We start from the raw sequence: 15,379 nt of genomic DNA, 5'->3' as shown, positions 1-15,379 counted from the left end.
CTCAGGAGTCATGCAAGGCAGCTGTCTAAGGCATGGGGCCCAGCTCTCTGCTCCATTTCCGGAGCCCTGGCCTTGGAAATGGCACAAGTTAGGCCCCTCCACACCTGCTGCTGGGAGCCAGGTGGGATGACTTTGTCTGTGAGGTGCAGCCTTTCCGACACTCCCCTCATCCCCACCTGACTGGGGGTCTGAGATGAGGAGCAGTGGGCACCCATGCCACTCCTGAGGACATTCGGCCCCCACCCCGATGCCATCCGCCTGCCTTTGTCCACCCTCACCAGGAGCACATGTGTCTGTGACCTCCAGGGCCTGGGCAACAGGGAAGCAGGCAAGTCTGTGACCTCTGGGGCCAGGGGAGCGGGCGTGTCTGTGACCTCTGGGGCCAAGGGAGGGCCAGCCTCCAGGCACTCCAGCAGTCCCAGGCTCCCAGGTCACAGGACACACCACCCAGGACCCTCCAAGCCAGAGCCCAGAGGCTCCCCATCTGGCCACATTGTGTAGGAATGAGCCCCCCTGCTTTCCAGGTGTCACAGCAGGTGCTTAACCACATGATGGCCAGCATTTCCCAGGCCTCCCAGGATGACCCTCCTAGTCCCTAGAGATGTCATCGCACCCACGGGGACAGAGAGACACAGTGAAGACCACTCACCCCACCACTCAGGCTCTGTACCCTGCTGGCTGCCTGAGCCAGACACACCGTCCCACAGCCCACCAGGAAGACTGGGATGTGACAGACTGGGGCCCAAGTTCAGGTCCTCCAACCTGAAGGCCCAGGCACTCGGGGCTCTTCCTGACGGCTCTGTGTCTGTGAATCCAATAAGTACATCCTGGGGCTGGTGAGTTGGGGTGGGGCGTCCCCACCATGAGCCACAGAAAGAGCCAGAAGCCCCGACACCTTCCCTCTCCCGTGGGAACCCAGACGCTCAGCCAACATGGTATGTGCTCCTGGAGGCAGGAGGGCCGGGGGGCTGTGAGCAGAGCAGCCAGCACAGTCTGCAACCCTGCTGCATCCACACCTGCCCCCTCTGCAGCTCAGCCAGGCAACAAGCAGGCCGCCCGGCTCAGCCTGAGCCAAGTCTCTCAGAGGCAAGACGGGGCAGGAGGGTGGGCCCTTGGAAACCCTACTAGCAGAGTGGGACACGAGGGCAGACCAGCTCTGGCTGGGGTAGGGAGCTAGTCGGGTTGGAGTTTATTTTTTTAATTATTATTATTATTATTTACTTTACAATATTGTATTGGTTTTGCCATACATCAACATGCATCCACCACGGGTGTACATGTGTTCCCCATCCTGAACCTCCCTCCCCGAGTTGGAGTTTAGCTGAGAAAGTGTGAGCACCCACGGAGCTACATGCACCTGGGCACCCAGTCCTGGAGCTCTCATGGTGTCTAGAGGGTGACGACCATGCACACAGTTCCCCCACCCTGGGGTCAGGCAGGGTGAGCCCTGAATGCCCAGCCACCCTCCCAGCTGGGGTGCAGGAGGAAGGCCCTGGTACGGGCTGGAGGCCTGCACTGGGCACCGGCAGCCTCGTCGGTGCCACCTCTTCCACAGGCACCTCCACCCGCCCGTGGTCCCTCAGCTCCCGGGGGGCACCCAGAGAGGCCCAGCCACAGGGAGAGCAGCTCAATCACCCTGAAAGGTGGAGGTCAGTCCTGAATCCAGCCCAGAGCTGGCCTGCCCTCGTGTCCAGCCTGCCTGCCCTCAGCCTGGAGGACGGCCCAAGGGAGGGGCTGATCCAGAGGTGTGGGAGCAGGCACTAAGGCTGTAAGGTGAGGTCGTCCTCACCGTCCTTGGGGGGTGAGCATGCCCCACGGGAGGGACCAGGAAGAAGGGGCCACGCGGGAGTGCCGGGGGGAGCAGACAGCTGGGACTGGGAGCTGGGGTTCTGATGCTGAACCTCCCCTACGGCCCCTCAACAAACGCAGTAACCAGTGACACCCAGAGGGAGCCCCGAGGGAGGCCTGAGCTCCCAGACCTGCTGTCCTGACCTCCAGGCAGGCAGACCCAAAGTCCAGGCACTGGAGCCAGTCCCCAGGAATGGCAGAAAGGCCCAGGGGATTCGAGAGTCCCATGGGACACAGGCGGGCCCCTGAGGCCCTGCCAGCACTGACAATGCCGTCTGCCCCACCCTCCTCCCCGGACGCAGCTGGAGCGCAAACGTCCAGGGGCCATGTGGCCGCACCCTTTGTGTGGGATGGCCGCTGTCGGGGACGCGCATGGACGCGCTGGCCGGAGAGGAGCTCAGCTTTTCCCGGTGAACGGTCCGGTGGTCCTGGCCGAGTGTGCTGCCAACACGCCCTCCCTTTCCCTGAGCAGGAAGGGCACTGCCAGCCCTTTGGACAGGAGCCCACGGATGACAAAGGCACAGCCAGGACATTGGCAAGCCCAGTTCATGCTGTCTGAGAGCATTCCGAAATGACGTGTGGGACCGAACTGTCCGGGTCTCCTCACCTCCAGGTTCACATACTGTGGTCTGCACACGCCATCATGCACTGTGGTTTCCTGGGGAGGGGGGAGGGTCCCCAGTCAGGGTTGGGGCAATCACAGCTGTGCATGGGCGTGTGGGCCACCTGTCCCACATCCTGCTCCAGGAACGGCTGGTGCCCACTTCTGGCCTCGTGGTCCTGTGGGACCTCAACAGCAGCAGGACAGGCAGCAGCCTGGGGCTCGGTGGGGGTGAGACCTCCTCGGTGCGGAGACCCCTGATTCCAGGGCGGGCTAGCCTCCGCGGATGGCTAACCTCACCCTGACCCTGAATGGTGGGTGACACCTCCCTCCGCCGCTCCTGGTTCCCAGCACAGCAGATGTTGGCTGGGAGATCGACCTGGACAGCAGCTCCTCCGCACCAGCCGCGGCTGGAGACCAGTCTAGCAGGCTGTCAGCGCCCTTGGCCGCCACCTCCTCCTCCTGCGGTTACTGCCCGTAATCAGCTGGCCAGGCTCCGTGCGATGCTGCCCAGGCCTCAGTCCGACCAGGGCTCAGAGGCCAGGCCCTGCTCTGGAATGCGGGGGGCCGCCAGAACCCGAGCCAGATTCCAGGATGCCAGCTCCTGCGCTCACAGACCCCTCATTAATTATCCTGCCAGGACACGGAGGCAGGCACGGCCCCAGGAATCCTGGAAGTGGGCAGTCGGGGTCTTTCCTGGACTTTGCACCACAGGACTCAATGGACATGAATTTGAGCAAACTCAGGGAGACAGTGAAGGACAGGGGAGCCTGGTGTGCTGCAGTCCATGGGGTCACAAAGAGTCAGACACAAATTAGCAACTGAACGACAACTACAACCCTGGCGGCCAGCGCTCGGCAGGCGGGCACCGCAGGAAGAGCGGACACAGGGATGAGACGTCCGTCCAGGAGCCCAGCAAGCATCGGGAGCTCTCGGCTCTCCAGGGCCCGCTGCCTCAGAGCCCCCTGCACGAAATCTCAGGGCACCGTCGGACTGGGGGACAGGGGCGTGGTCACCCGAGCCGAGGGGTCCAACTGCTGGGGGAGGCAGCACCAGCCCCAAAACAGGCTCCTGAGCACCGGATGGCCCCAGACAGGAATTCTCCAGGAATTGAGACTAACAGCTCTGCTCTGCAGCTGCTACATTTTATTGACTTATTTAAGGTGCCAGGGCTCCAGGGTGAGCAGTGAGTGCCAACCACAGAAGCTCCCACTGTGGCGGGAGGAGAAGACTTCTGGGGTAATGAGAAGGGGGCCTGACACAGTAGGGGGCATGGACCATGGTCCTGGATACCCCAGGGGGTCCTCGGAAGGCGCCCCTTCAGCCAGAGCAGGATGGTGTGTCCACACGGGGCTGGAAGGTGGGCTCAGGCTTCATGCGTGAGTTCCCTTCCACACATGATTCTCGGAGAGCAGTGACCCATGGCCTGCCTGTGAGAGCCTCTCCCTAGTGCCCAGGCCAAGAGCCCCCAAGCAAAGGGACCCCCATACACCACACTCCCCTCCTGGGGCCCCTCCAGCCCTCTCCACTGCCCCTGTGCCCCACCACCGATGCACGCTGCCCCTGATGCCCAGCCTTCAGCCCCTCCTGGCATGGGTGTCCCCACCCAGCCCAGCACACAGGGCCATGAGGCCTCAGCGGGGGAGGTGGGGGCAGGCCCTGGTCTAATCGAGCTCCTGCTCCTCAGCTGGGCTCCTCTGCTCCCCTCCCTTGCAGAGAAAGCCTGAGCCAGTGTGGGTGCAGGAGGACCAGCAAGCGGCGTCTGAGCAGAGAGGGGTCTCTGGGCCCCCACCCCTGCCCACACGGCATGGCCAAGCCATTCCTGTGTCCAGAATAGAAAGTGCCAAGCCACCCACCGCAGCCAGCCAGTGGCTAGAAAATTGGGCACCGCAGCCCCTTGGCAAGTGGGCAGCTGCCTGGCTTTACCAGCCCAGCAGACTACCAGAAAAGGTCAGCCAGAAGCCCGGGCACGGCCCCTCAGCCCCAACACACCCAGGGCTCCTGCACCCCAATTATTGTCAGTCCCAAGGCAGCAGCAGTCAGGGGACCCACAATGGGCACGCAGGCTGCACAGATGCCCCACAAACTCCCCAGGCTCCCTCACCCCAGCAGGACCTCCACCCGCAACCCACCCTGCCCTGCTGGGACTGAGAAACTGTCTGCCCACCCTGAGCATATCACTGACCCTGGCAACTCAGGAACTGCCAGGGCTCAGTGGTCTCATCTGTAAAATGGGACAAGCCCCCAGCCCACCAGGGAACGCCCAGGAAGGCCCCTGCAGCCCAGAAGGCATTTCACTGGGAGGGTCTGGGACAGTTCCCAGGGGCACAGACAAGCTCTGTGGCCGAGGCCAGGGAAAGCCAGAGGGCAGGTTCCCACGGTCCTTTCAGGAGCCCACCCAGGAGGATGGGCGGGGCTCCAGCCTGGGGCAGCCCTGGGCAAGCAAGGCTGGGAGGCCTTGTCTTTCTCTGCAGACCCAGCCTCCATCCTGCCCAGATGGTAGGTCCTGCGTGGGCAGGGGCACTTGTGCCATCCACTTACCAAACACCCAGGGGGAAGGCATGGGGCGGGTAGGGGGCGAGCTCACAGGCCCCCGGGGCCCCAGAAGGCCTGCCTCTTGGTGGATCCTGCTGTAATTACGTCATTAGAAGACCACCGCGTCTCAGAGGCCAGCCCTGGGAGAGGCCCACAGCCCCACTGTGTGCAGAGCAGGCCTGGAGAACAGTCATCGGAAAGACAGAGGCGCCTTTGTGGGTGGTTGGGGACGGGCAGGGGACGAACCTGGTAATTAAAGGATTCGCGGAGCGAACACGAAGCCCCTTCCCAGAGTCAGACGCTTTGAAAGGAGTTGGGAGTCTGCCTGTGGGGGTCCCCGGACTGTCCTGGAGCAGGCGGTCTGTAGACCCGCTGCCCTGCAGAGACACGGACCCCCGAGTACAGGGCAGCAGCCACACCTGTCCCAGCTGATGGTCAGGCCAGCAGGGCCAGAGGGCACGGCCACAGCCACCCACCCCTCCATTCATCCCAACGGCCACCAGCAGACGCCCAGCGCCAGCTCCCGCAGGGAGTGGAAAAATCTCCCTGGAGATTTCGGGAACTGTCCTCAAAGGAGGGGTTCAGTGTAGCTAAATCGGGCGTGTGTGAAAGCCAAAGGCCACAGTGCCCACCACGGTGGGGGCAAGGGGAGGGCAGAGCAGGGCAAGGGGCCTGGGGGAGGTGGCAGCTCTGCACACCCGTCAGGCAGAGGAGAGCCAGGTCCTAGGCCTGGTCCCGGCCAGTGGCCAAGAGCAGCCCTTGGCGGTGTCTGGACCTCGAGCCAGGGGTCAGTCTCCCACCCTCGGATACAGTGGGCACCACTGAAGGCAGCCCGGGGGCGGCTTCCTCTCCATTCATCAATTATCCCAGTTTAGAAACAAAGTCATCCTTGAGCCAAGGCCAGGCGCTCAAGACCCGTGGGCCTGCCTCTCACCCCCATGCCCTCAGGGGGAGCCGCCTGCTCCCAAGGCCTCCTGGCAGAGACCAGGGCCTCCCCCTCAAGAACCCAAAGCCACTTAGGGCCACTCCTAGGACCCCACCCGCCCACTCCCTGCTCCTGTGGGGATCGGGCTCCTTCCTTCAAAGGAGGAGGCCTGGGCCTGAGGCTCCAGGCAGGACCACGGACACCTCTCCCTGCAGAGAGGGGGTGGGGGGAGGGGCAGGCCAGCCTAGGTCCCCAGGGCTGCCCCTCCCCAGGTTCCAGGTTATTCCAGACAGCTCAGAGGGGAACCCTAAGTCTCTGATTCCAGGCTGAACCTTCTCCGCCATCTGTCCCCACCAGTTCCTCCGGGCCAAACCGACTACCTCCCTCCACTCTGCTCCTCTGCCCCTGCCTTGCTCCCACCTGGAAAGGCCACCAGGTCCACCTGCACCTCCAAGCCTAACCCACAGGCCCCCCTCCTTCAGGAAGCCCTCCAGACCACTCATCCTGCTGCATGTTAGCACTGGTGCCCTGAGAGCTCCGTGGACCCAGGAGCAAGTCCTAGAGCTGCCTGAGAGACAGACCCAATCTGACCATTTGACAGGTGAGGAAACGGAGGCCCAGAGGGACCAGGGCCTAAGCTTCTTGAACTAAGAAGTACCTAGAGGTTACCCAGGTCTTGGACCTCAGAGTCCGCTCTCCTTCTCTGAGGTCAGTAGAGACCAGGTCACAAGAAATGACCAGCGGCTATTTATGATACTGCTGCTGCTGCTAAGTTGCTTCAGTCGTGTCTGACTCTGTGCGACCCCATAGACCTAACCAGGCTCCCCCGTCCCTGGGATTCCGCAGGCAAGAACACTGGAGTGGGTTGCCATTTCCTTCTCCAATGCATGAAAGTGAAAAATGAAAGTGAAGTCACTCAGTCGTGTCCGACTCTTAGCAACCCCATGGACTGCAGCCCACCAGGCTCCTCCATCCATGGGATTTTCCAGGCAAGAGTACTGAAGTGGGGTGCCATTGCCTTCTCCATTTATGATACTGCTGCTGCTGCTAAGTCGATTCAGTTGTGTCTGACTCTGCGAGACCTCATAGACGGAAGCCCACCAGGCTCCCCTGTCCCTGGGATTCTCCAGGCAAGAACACTGGAGTGGGTTGCCATTTCCTTCTCCAATGCATGAAAGTGAAAGGGAAGTCGCTCAGTCATGTCCGACTCTTAGCGACCCCATGGACTGCAGCCTACCAGGCTCCTCCATCCATGGGATTCTCTAGGCAAGAGTACTGGAGTGGGGTGCCATTGCCTTCTCCGATTTATGATACTAGATAAAGATAAATTAAGACAAACCTAGACAGTGCATTAAAAAGCAGAGACATCACTTTGCAGACAAAGCTCCGTCTAGTCAAAGCTATGGTTTCTCCTGTAGTCATGTACAGATGTGAGACCTGGACCATAAAGAAGGTCAAGAGCAGAAGAATTGATGCATTCAAACCTGAAGACTCTTTAGAGTCCCTTGGACAACAAGGAGATGAAGCCAGTCCATCCTAAAGGAAATCAGTCCTGAATATTCATTGGAAGGACTGATGCTGAAGCTGAAACTCCAATATTTTAGCCACCTGATTCGAAGAGCTGACTCGTTGGAAAAGACCCTGATGCTGGGAAAGATTGAAGGCAGGAGGAGAAGGGGATGAAAGAGGACGAGATGATTGGATGCCATCGCTGACTTAATGAACATGAATTTGAGCAAGCTCTAGGAGATAGTGAAGGACAGAGGAATCTGGCCTGCTACAGTCCAGGGGGTCGCAAAGAGTCGGACACAACTTAGTGACCGAGCAACGTTCCAAAGTGTGGTCTGTTTGCCTGTTTTTCCTGAAAGAGTCAAGGCCAGTTGGCTATGACAAGATCGTCCCCGGCAGATCTGGGGGATGGGCGGGAGAGGCCTTTGCCATCACTCACTCCAAGCCGCACCCAGCTGTACTCTGGGTGCAGAGGGAGGACAAAGCTGTATTTTCAGAGGGTGGAAACTGTTCCTAGTCTGGCTGATGGAACAGATGCTATAATAGGATCATTGGAGCCCACTTAGGGTTGGGGTACCTGAAGGTGCCGGTCCTCAGGGCAAGGAAGCCAGTGGTCCTGGGGGGTGTCCTGACCTCAGGCTATCCCAAAGGAGAGGCCACATGGGCACCACTCGCCCACAGAAGCTCAGGCATCCGATGTGCAGGGACCCCAGGACAAGGGACCATCACCATCCTATCCCCACCCCCATCATCCCTTAGGTCCCTCAATGGCCAGACCTCTGGGGAGAAAAGGTCACCACCACCCTGCCAGGGCACTCTGCCCCTCCCCTGCACTGATGCCTGGGACCTGCACAAACACCCCCCTGTTCCATCGCCACCAAACAGAGAGGGGAGCTGGAGGCTGGCGCGTTACCCTGAGGCCCACAGGCACATCAGGATGACGAAATGCCCAGCCTGGACAGACAGCCGCCCTTGGCCAGACTGCACCAGGGGCCTGTGCTGCCCCAGCCTCCACCCCCAGCTCCAGGCCCCGCCAGCACAGGCTCCCTTTGTGCTCCTGAGGCTCCTGCAGAAAGTCTTCCAGGGAAGGGAGGGGGCGGCAGGCAGAGGTGAGCAGGCAGGCCCAAGGTGAGGGGAGGGGTACCAGGCGGGGGAAGGGCTCTTCCTCTCCCCCTCCTCCCCACCATCAGCAGAGTTCCTTTCTCCCTCCCCTACTCTTTTGTTCAAATGAAAGTATTTGGGAAACCAGAAAAAAATATGGCTTTTATTTTTGAAACTGGAATCAATTATATTTGGGGGGCGGTGAGTAGCATGCCCAACAGTGCCAGGTCTCAGGTCTGCCGGCTCCAAACCCAGCATGGATGGACCGGAAGGGGACGGAGCGGCCCTGCAGGGGCACAGGCCTCACAGCAGGTCTGCACACACCCAGCCCTGCACACCAACCCTGCTCAAAAGCCCTGCACACCAGTCCTGCACACCCAGCTCTGCACACCCACCTTGCACCAGGTCTGCACACCAGCCCTGTACACCCAACTCAGTCCTGCACACCCAGCTCTGCACACCCACCCTGCACACCAGCTCTGCCCACCCAGCCCTGCACTCCAGCCCTGTACACCCAGCCCAGTCCTACACACCCAGCTCTGCACACCCACCCTGCACCAGGTCTGCACACCAGCCCTGTATACCCAACCCAGTTTTGCACACACAGCTCTGCACACCAACCCTGCACACCAGCTCTGTACAGCCAACCCAGTCCTGCACACCAGCTCTGCCCACCCAGCCCTGCACACTCAGCCCTGTACACCAAACCCTGAACACCAGGTCTGCACACCAGACCTCATCCCTGCTCTGCACACCAGACATTTCTTCCAGGAGATGGTATCCTAAGAGGAGGCCTAGGGGCCACCCTACAGCTTTGTTACTACAACTGGCCATTCTCCCAGGAAGGCCCCCGACCCTGGAGGGCCATGGGCTGTCACAGGCCAGCCCCCTCACCTCTCCCCATGCAGACGCTCCAGCCTGGGAGGTGAGCAGGGAGGGGACCTGGGGATCCGGCCCTCTCCTCCCAATCAGATGTCAACAAGGCTCTGCCCCCACCAAGGGCCAGCACCGTGACCAGAGATGGCATGGCTGGAAGGTTCAAGGTGCTCACTGGGCTGGACCAGGCCCCAGCCCCAGCTCTGCTGAGCGGCCAGCAGCAGCCAGACCTCCCTAACACCAGATTCCTCTTCCACGAAGCAGACGAAGCTAGGGCTCAAGGGAGTGACGCAGGCAGAGTGTGGGAAGGGAAAGGAAGGTGCCCCCACCCCGAGAGGCCACCCGTAAGTGACCACAGGAGCACGGCTGCTCTGGAGGCAAAGCCAAGCCTGGAGCCCAGACTCCAAGAGACCAGGGAGTGTGTGAGCCTGTGATCACGGGCCCCGCCCCACCAGGAGCACTGAGTGTGGGTCTCCGAGTCCAGCAGCTGGTACTGCCCTAGGGGGCCCCCGGCTGGCTGCAGAGCACCTGCTGGATGACGAGCCCCACACCCACCTCACCCCTGCAAGCCATGCACCCTCTGGTACCCAGGAGGCCGAGTGTCAGGTCTCACAGGAAGGCGGTGCTGCTCAGGACAAAAGGAGCACCTGTCAGTGATGTTTAGGGCTGGGCGTCGGAAAGAGCGTCAGGGCAGGAGTGGTGGGAGGACTAGTGGCCCCAGAAAGCATGGCGGAAGGGGAGGGGCCTAGAGAAAGCCTGGCCCGAGGGCAGGGGGCAGGGGTCCTGGCTGCTTCCTGAGGACGAGGCCAAGGACAGGCCACACTGCACAGTTACCTCCTCACCGCCCTCCCTGGGCAGCAGGGACCGCGGGGCTGCTGACTGTCAAGGCACAGCCCAGTCCCAGGGACCACCCCACAGCAGCTCGAGGCCGGATGTCCCTCTCGCCCTGAGCACACAACCCAGCATCTTCACACCCACCCGCGGCTATCAGAAAGACCCTGAGAAGAGGTGACGCATGGCAGCTAGGCCCCTGCACCCCAGCCTGGACCCCAGCCTGCACTGGTGTGGGGTGGAGTCACCTCTGTCCAGCCCACAGAGGTGCTTAGGCTCTAAATCCACGTGGAGGCCTGACTGAGGCTTGGAGCCCTGATGGTCCAGGGTACGCAGCCGGGACCCCAGCGCCTGGAAGGGAGACAGTGGTCCTCACACCGTGGCCGGACAGCAGCACTCCAGCACCCAGAGCCCAGGAAGCAGGACCTTCTGCCTCACAGAGGGCATTCAATGAGCAGTCAGAGGCTGCCGACTCTTTCCAATGATGCCAGCACCCCGGGCACCAGTGCCAGGCTCAGAACCGACCAGCACCTCCCCAGGACCCCTGCTTTCAGCCCCGCTTTGGGGGCACACGCATGTGAACGCACAGGGAACAGCAAGAGCATGGGGGTCCCCCTACAAAGGGGGGCCCCGGTCCCCCACGATTTCCTGGTTTCCCTCCGGTTGCCTGCTGGCACCCAGAGCCTTAAAGCATGCACAGGATGTACGCCCCAGCGTCTATGGGGAAGAGGCCCCCAGCTGCTCAGCAGAAGCAAGTTCAAAGCAGCGGAAATCATCTCAAGTGTTTCGACGACGGCCGCAGCTCCATGCCCTGTTCCAGCAGGACCCACGAGCTACACGGTCGGGTAAGTAACTCAAACAAAGCAGAAGACCACCAGGGAGATTCACGCCAAGAAATTAGGAGGAGGTCTGCAGGTTCTTTGGACGACTTTTCATGTACTTATCTGTATTTCTTTATAAAGTTTCTATTGCCCTTGCCCCTCGCCCCAGCACCTGCTTTTAAGCTCATCCACACCCACAGTGTCCCCACAGGACACTGCCGGGGGATGGATCATCAGCAGGTCAGGATCCAGTCTGCAGGCGTGAGGGTAGGGCCCCATGTCCCCCAACTTCTGACACGAAGGACACGAGAGCCCCTGGCAGGTAAGGGTACAGCTCAGGGGCCCCTGGGACGAGCCGCTTCCCAGCTGACCCAGGGACCTGGTTCATGCCTGTTTGTCTCCATGCCCACTGTCCCCATCCACAGAGGGCGTTATTGGATGTGGTGGACTCTGATGATGGTGCAGAGGCATCCATGAGAAAGGGGGTTGCAGCATTGCCCCTCCTTCCAACACCCTCAGGGGACTGCAGGGAGTGGGGTCAGGGCACCGGAGACCCCCACCCCCAACCATCAGAGACTCCCCGGCATGGAGTACCTGGAGGGCGCACCACTCACCATGCTGACAGCGAGGACCCTGGAAGCCAGAGGGACAGCGGCACGGCTGGGCTGAGCCGGACACGCAGTGGCCGCCGTTAAAGCAGAGGCCGGAGCTGCACATGGCTGTGGAGGGAGGGAGAAGGCGTGTGAGGAGGGGCAGGGGCGTGGAGGCACCCCCAGGTCACTGCCAGGACACAAGGTCCCTAAGTCTCCCCACAAGGTGAGGCCTCAGGCCTGGACAGGACCCAGACTCTGGACAGACAGGACAGATCCCCACACCCCCACTCCAGCCCTGGAACCATGTGGGGGCCCTGGGGAAGGGTCCCACAGCCAGGCAGGTCACTGGCCCCACTCTGCTGTCCTGGGTCACACACCGCTCCCCCTCCACCAGGGCTTGAGCCATCCCCACCAGGTCTGGGTTCAGTGAAGCCCCTCTGGGTGAAGCAAAAATAACCCCACTCACTTCAGTGGGACATGGAGTTCCAGGGCACTTTCTGGGGGAGGCCAAGGGGGAGGGGGTCGTGGGAGGAGGGTGGGTAGTGAGGGGCTCAGAGAGAGGAGCCCACAGTTGAAGGAGGCTGAGAGATTGGCTGAGGCCCCCTCCCTGCAAAATCTCATTGGTGGAAATGCCCAGACTGGTCCCACCCCGGAGGAGGGGCAATGCTGGCCCAGGCCTTGGGAGAGCAAGAAGAGAGGGTCCAGACAAAAGGTCAGGGCTGAGAGCAGCCGGCCTCCCCTGCCTTCTCCAGAGGAGACTCCCTGCTCCCAGACCCTCTCCCCACACCCAAGCCCCAGCTGGACCCAACCGGTCACCCTGGGGGCAGCTGTGTTTACACCTAAACCCACTGCCTGGGGGTAGCCTAGGGTTACTGAGCCGCCCCCTCCAGTGCCAGGCCACTGCATGGAGGAGGCAGCGGCTGGCCCAAGAGGCAGGGGCCCTGGATGGAAGGCCAGGTCCAGTCCCAGCCCCATCACAGAAAGGACCCCACCCCATGCTGGACCGGGTGCTTCCAGGGGCTTCAGCATGAGTTTTCTTGTCTCTGCAGCCACCCCCGGCCCACATCCACACAGGAGAGGGCAAGGCCAGGGCAGGTGGGCTCTGCTCCCATCCCCACAACCCCAACAGCCAGGCCCTGAGTCCAAAGACATTGGCGTGCTTGCTGGGTGAGTAGACACTCTGAACAGTGGCCTGGACACTCCCCAGGCACCCCAGAGCCCAGCGTGACCCATGGGTCCAGCAGGCAGAGAAGCTGGAGGGCAGGAGACCCCGAGGGTAGGGACGCTGGCTGGGTACATGAGTCTGAGCATCCCCCTGGACCAGGCACTGCCCTTGATGAGGAGACTGGGGCTCAGAGACATGCAGCACATGGCCCCAGGTCACGCAGCTGCTGAGGAGGGACTAGTCCACGAGGGACCATCCCAGGACAGATGAGCCCAGGGCTTTCTGACTTAGAGTCAGGAGGACTGGCCGAGGGAGACACAGGTCTTTTCAGGGAGCCTATTCTTCCTCCTCTGTTTCATATCCGGGCCTCTGTCCCAGCCCTGGAGGGATCCCTCCTTTCGAGCCACCCTGCCGGGGTCGCAGCTGGCTCTACTCACACCTGGCAAACTCCCTGAGATTTCTGAAAAGCGATGGGAGTGGGGAGCCGGGGGACAAGGCAGTGCCACAGGGGAGCAGGAGGAATCACGTGGTGACCCTGGAACCTGCACAGGTAAGTCTGGGCACGGGGCCAACCCAGGCCATGTGGCACCAGAGTTCCCACTGCTGAGTGCCCCAAACCTGTGGACTTGGGCGACTCTGTGGAGGAAGGGAAGCCAGCTGTGTTTACTTTTCACATCTTAAAGAAGTTTTCACCATCCTGAAGACCTTCAGCCTCAAACCACCACGATGGGCCACCCCTCCAATCGTGGGGGAACCAAGTATCCAGGTTGGAGCTCACCCCGGGACTCTGCCCACCCCCAGGAGCCTCTGCAGGTTCTGCCAGGTCCATGCCCAGCCTGGGGGCCCCTGTGGACAGCACCCTGCCTGTGCCCCCCTCCATGGTCAGTTCTGGAGCTCAGAGGGAGACAGCACCCCACTCCCTGCTCCTACATCCCTTCCCTGACCCGGTACACAGCATCACAGCCACCAAGGGCTCAAGCCAGAAACGGGGAGTTTGCCTCACTCTCACCCCGGGTCCAATCCAAAGCCAGCCCATCGGCTCCACCTCCGATACACCTGGAGTCCACACTTGTCTCTGTGGTCAGGCTGGAAGAAGCCACCTCTAGTATCCCCTTGCAGTCCTCTCAGCTGGTCCCACTCACCCCTGTCCTTTCTCAATGGCGCAGCCATCATGTTCCTTCATAGCAACAATCAGATCACAGGCCCCTGGCTGAAAATCCTTCTGTGGCTTTCCCATCGACCTGGCACAGAGCCCCCCAGCCACCCGTCAGACCCCGAGAGCTGTGTGTCTGGACAACAGGTCCCTTCCACAGGGAGCCTTCCCAAAGAAAGAAAGAAAAGAAAGTGAAGTCGCTCAGTTGTGTCTGACTCTTTGAGACCCCATGGACTGCAGCCCACCAGGCTCCTCTGTCCCTGGAATATTCCAGGTAAGAATACTGGAGTAGGTTGCCATTTCCTTCTCCAGGGGATCTTCCGGACCCAGGGATCGAACCTGGGCCTCCCGCCTTGCAGGCAGATGCTTTAATGTCTGAGCCACCAGGGAAGCCCCAAGCCTTCCCAAGCCACCAGGCAAATCAGCACCCACAGTGCCCTGCAGTTTGCAAGGCTGTACCTCCCAGTGTACCAGCGCTTAAGAAAGGCGACAGCTAAGCTCCCACCCAGGCCTGGGCTCCCTGGGAGCAGGGCACAAGCCCACCTCCAGCACCATCGCCTCCCTTGGTGCCACCGACACACCCTCACTTAGAAGGCGCTCCATAAACTTTGTTGAATGAAGAGGAAAGAGACAAATAAATGTCAGGCCAAGTGAGATGTGAGAGTTATTTGCAGGAAGGCCCTCAGGGGAAGGCAGGCGCTAAGGATCCAGAAGGGATGTCCAGGGCAGTGCATCCTCAGACAGAAAAAAGAAAAGGCTTCACAACAAAGGTGCTCAAAGCACCCAAACCGAGAAGGGTGCTCCTAGTGGCCACAGGCTCGTAGGATGCTGGAAAGACAGGGTTACCACAGAGAGAAGCCTGGGACCGGGGGTTCTGGGTGGCATGGGGTGGCGTTGGGCACCCAGAGCAAAGGGACAGGGCAGCATGGTGGAGCACCTGTGGGTCCCCATCCTTCCCCCGGGTGGGTGGTGGTCAGGGATATCTCCAGGAGCCCCCCATTCCTCCCGCTGTCACTCAACACCCCCCCAAGAGAACCCCCCATAGGTGAGGAAGACCACAGGCAACACTCACAGCACAGCTGTGGAAATGGAGCTCAGGAGCCACAGACTGAGGCTTCATATCAGGACGTTTGCTTTCCTCTACAAGAAAGAGGAGCCATGTGTGTGAAGAGCAGGCAGGTAGGAAAACAGACCCATGGGACACGTGCAAAAGAAAAATGTAAAAGCTCCATGTGGTGGCTCGTACATGCTCACTCGTGTCTGACTCATTGCGACCCCATGGACTGTAGCCCACCAGGCTCCTCTGTCTAGGGGATTCTCCAAGCAGGAATACTGGAGTGCGTTGTCACTTCCTTCTCCAGGGGATATTCCCAACTCCAGGATCAAACCCAGGTCTCCTGCATCGGCAGACGGATTCATTA

General features: G+C 60.9%; 1 protein-coding gene across 4 annotated transcripts in view; it reads right to left on the bottom strand.

The window, feature by feature from the left end:
• The window catches only part of MEGF6 (multiple EGF like domains 6), a 101,679-nt gene that overhangs the window by 69,766 nt on the left and 16,534 nt on the right, over positions 1-15,379 (bottom strand). For all 4 annotated transcript variants that reach the window (XM_061382965.1, XM_061382963.1, XM_061382966.1 and 1 more), the window contains exon 4: positions 11,662-11,766. In XM_061382965.1, coding sequence (XP_061238949.1) covers positions 11,662-11,766 — 105 coding nt within the window. The remainder of the gene's footprint in view (positions 1-11,661; positions 11,767-15,379) is intronic.

The sequence above is a fragment of the Bos javanicus genome, chromosome 16 (genome assembly GCF_032452875.1).
Source record: "Bos javanicus breed banteng chromosome 16, ARS-OSU_banteng_1.0, whole genome shotgun sequence".
Classification (NCBI taxonomy): domain Eukaryota; kingdom Metazoa; phylum Chordata; class Mammalia; order Artiodactyla; family Bovidae; genus Bos; species Bos javanicus.
This window is presented reverse-complemented; position numbering and strand designations above follow the sequence as displayed.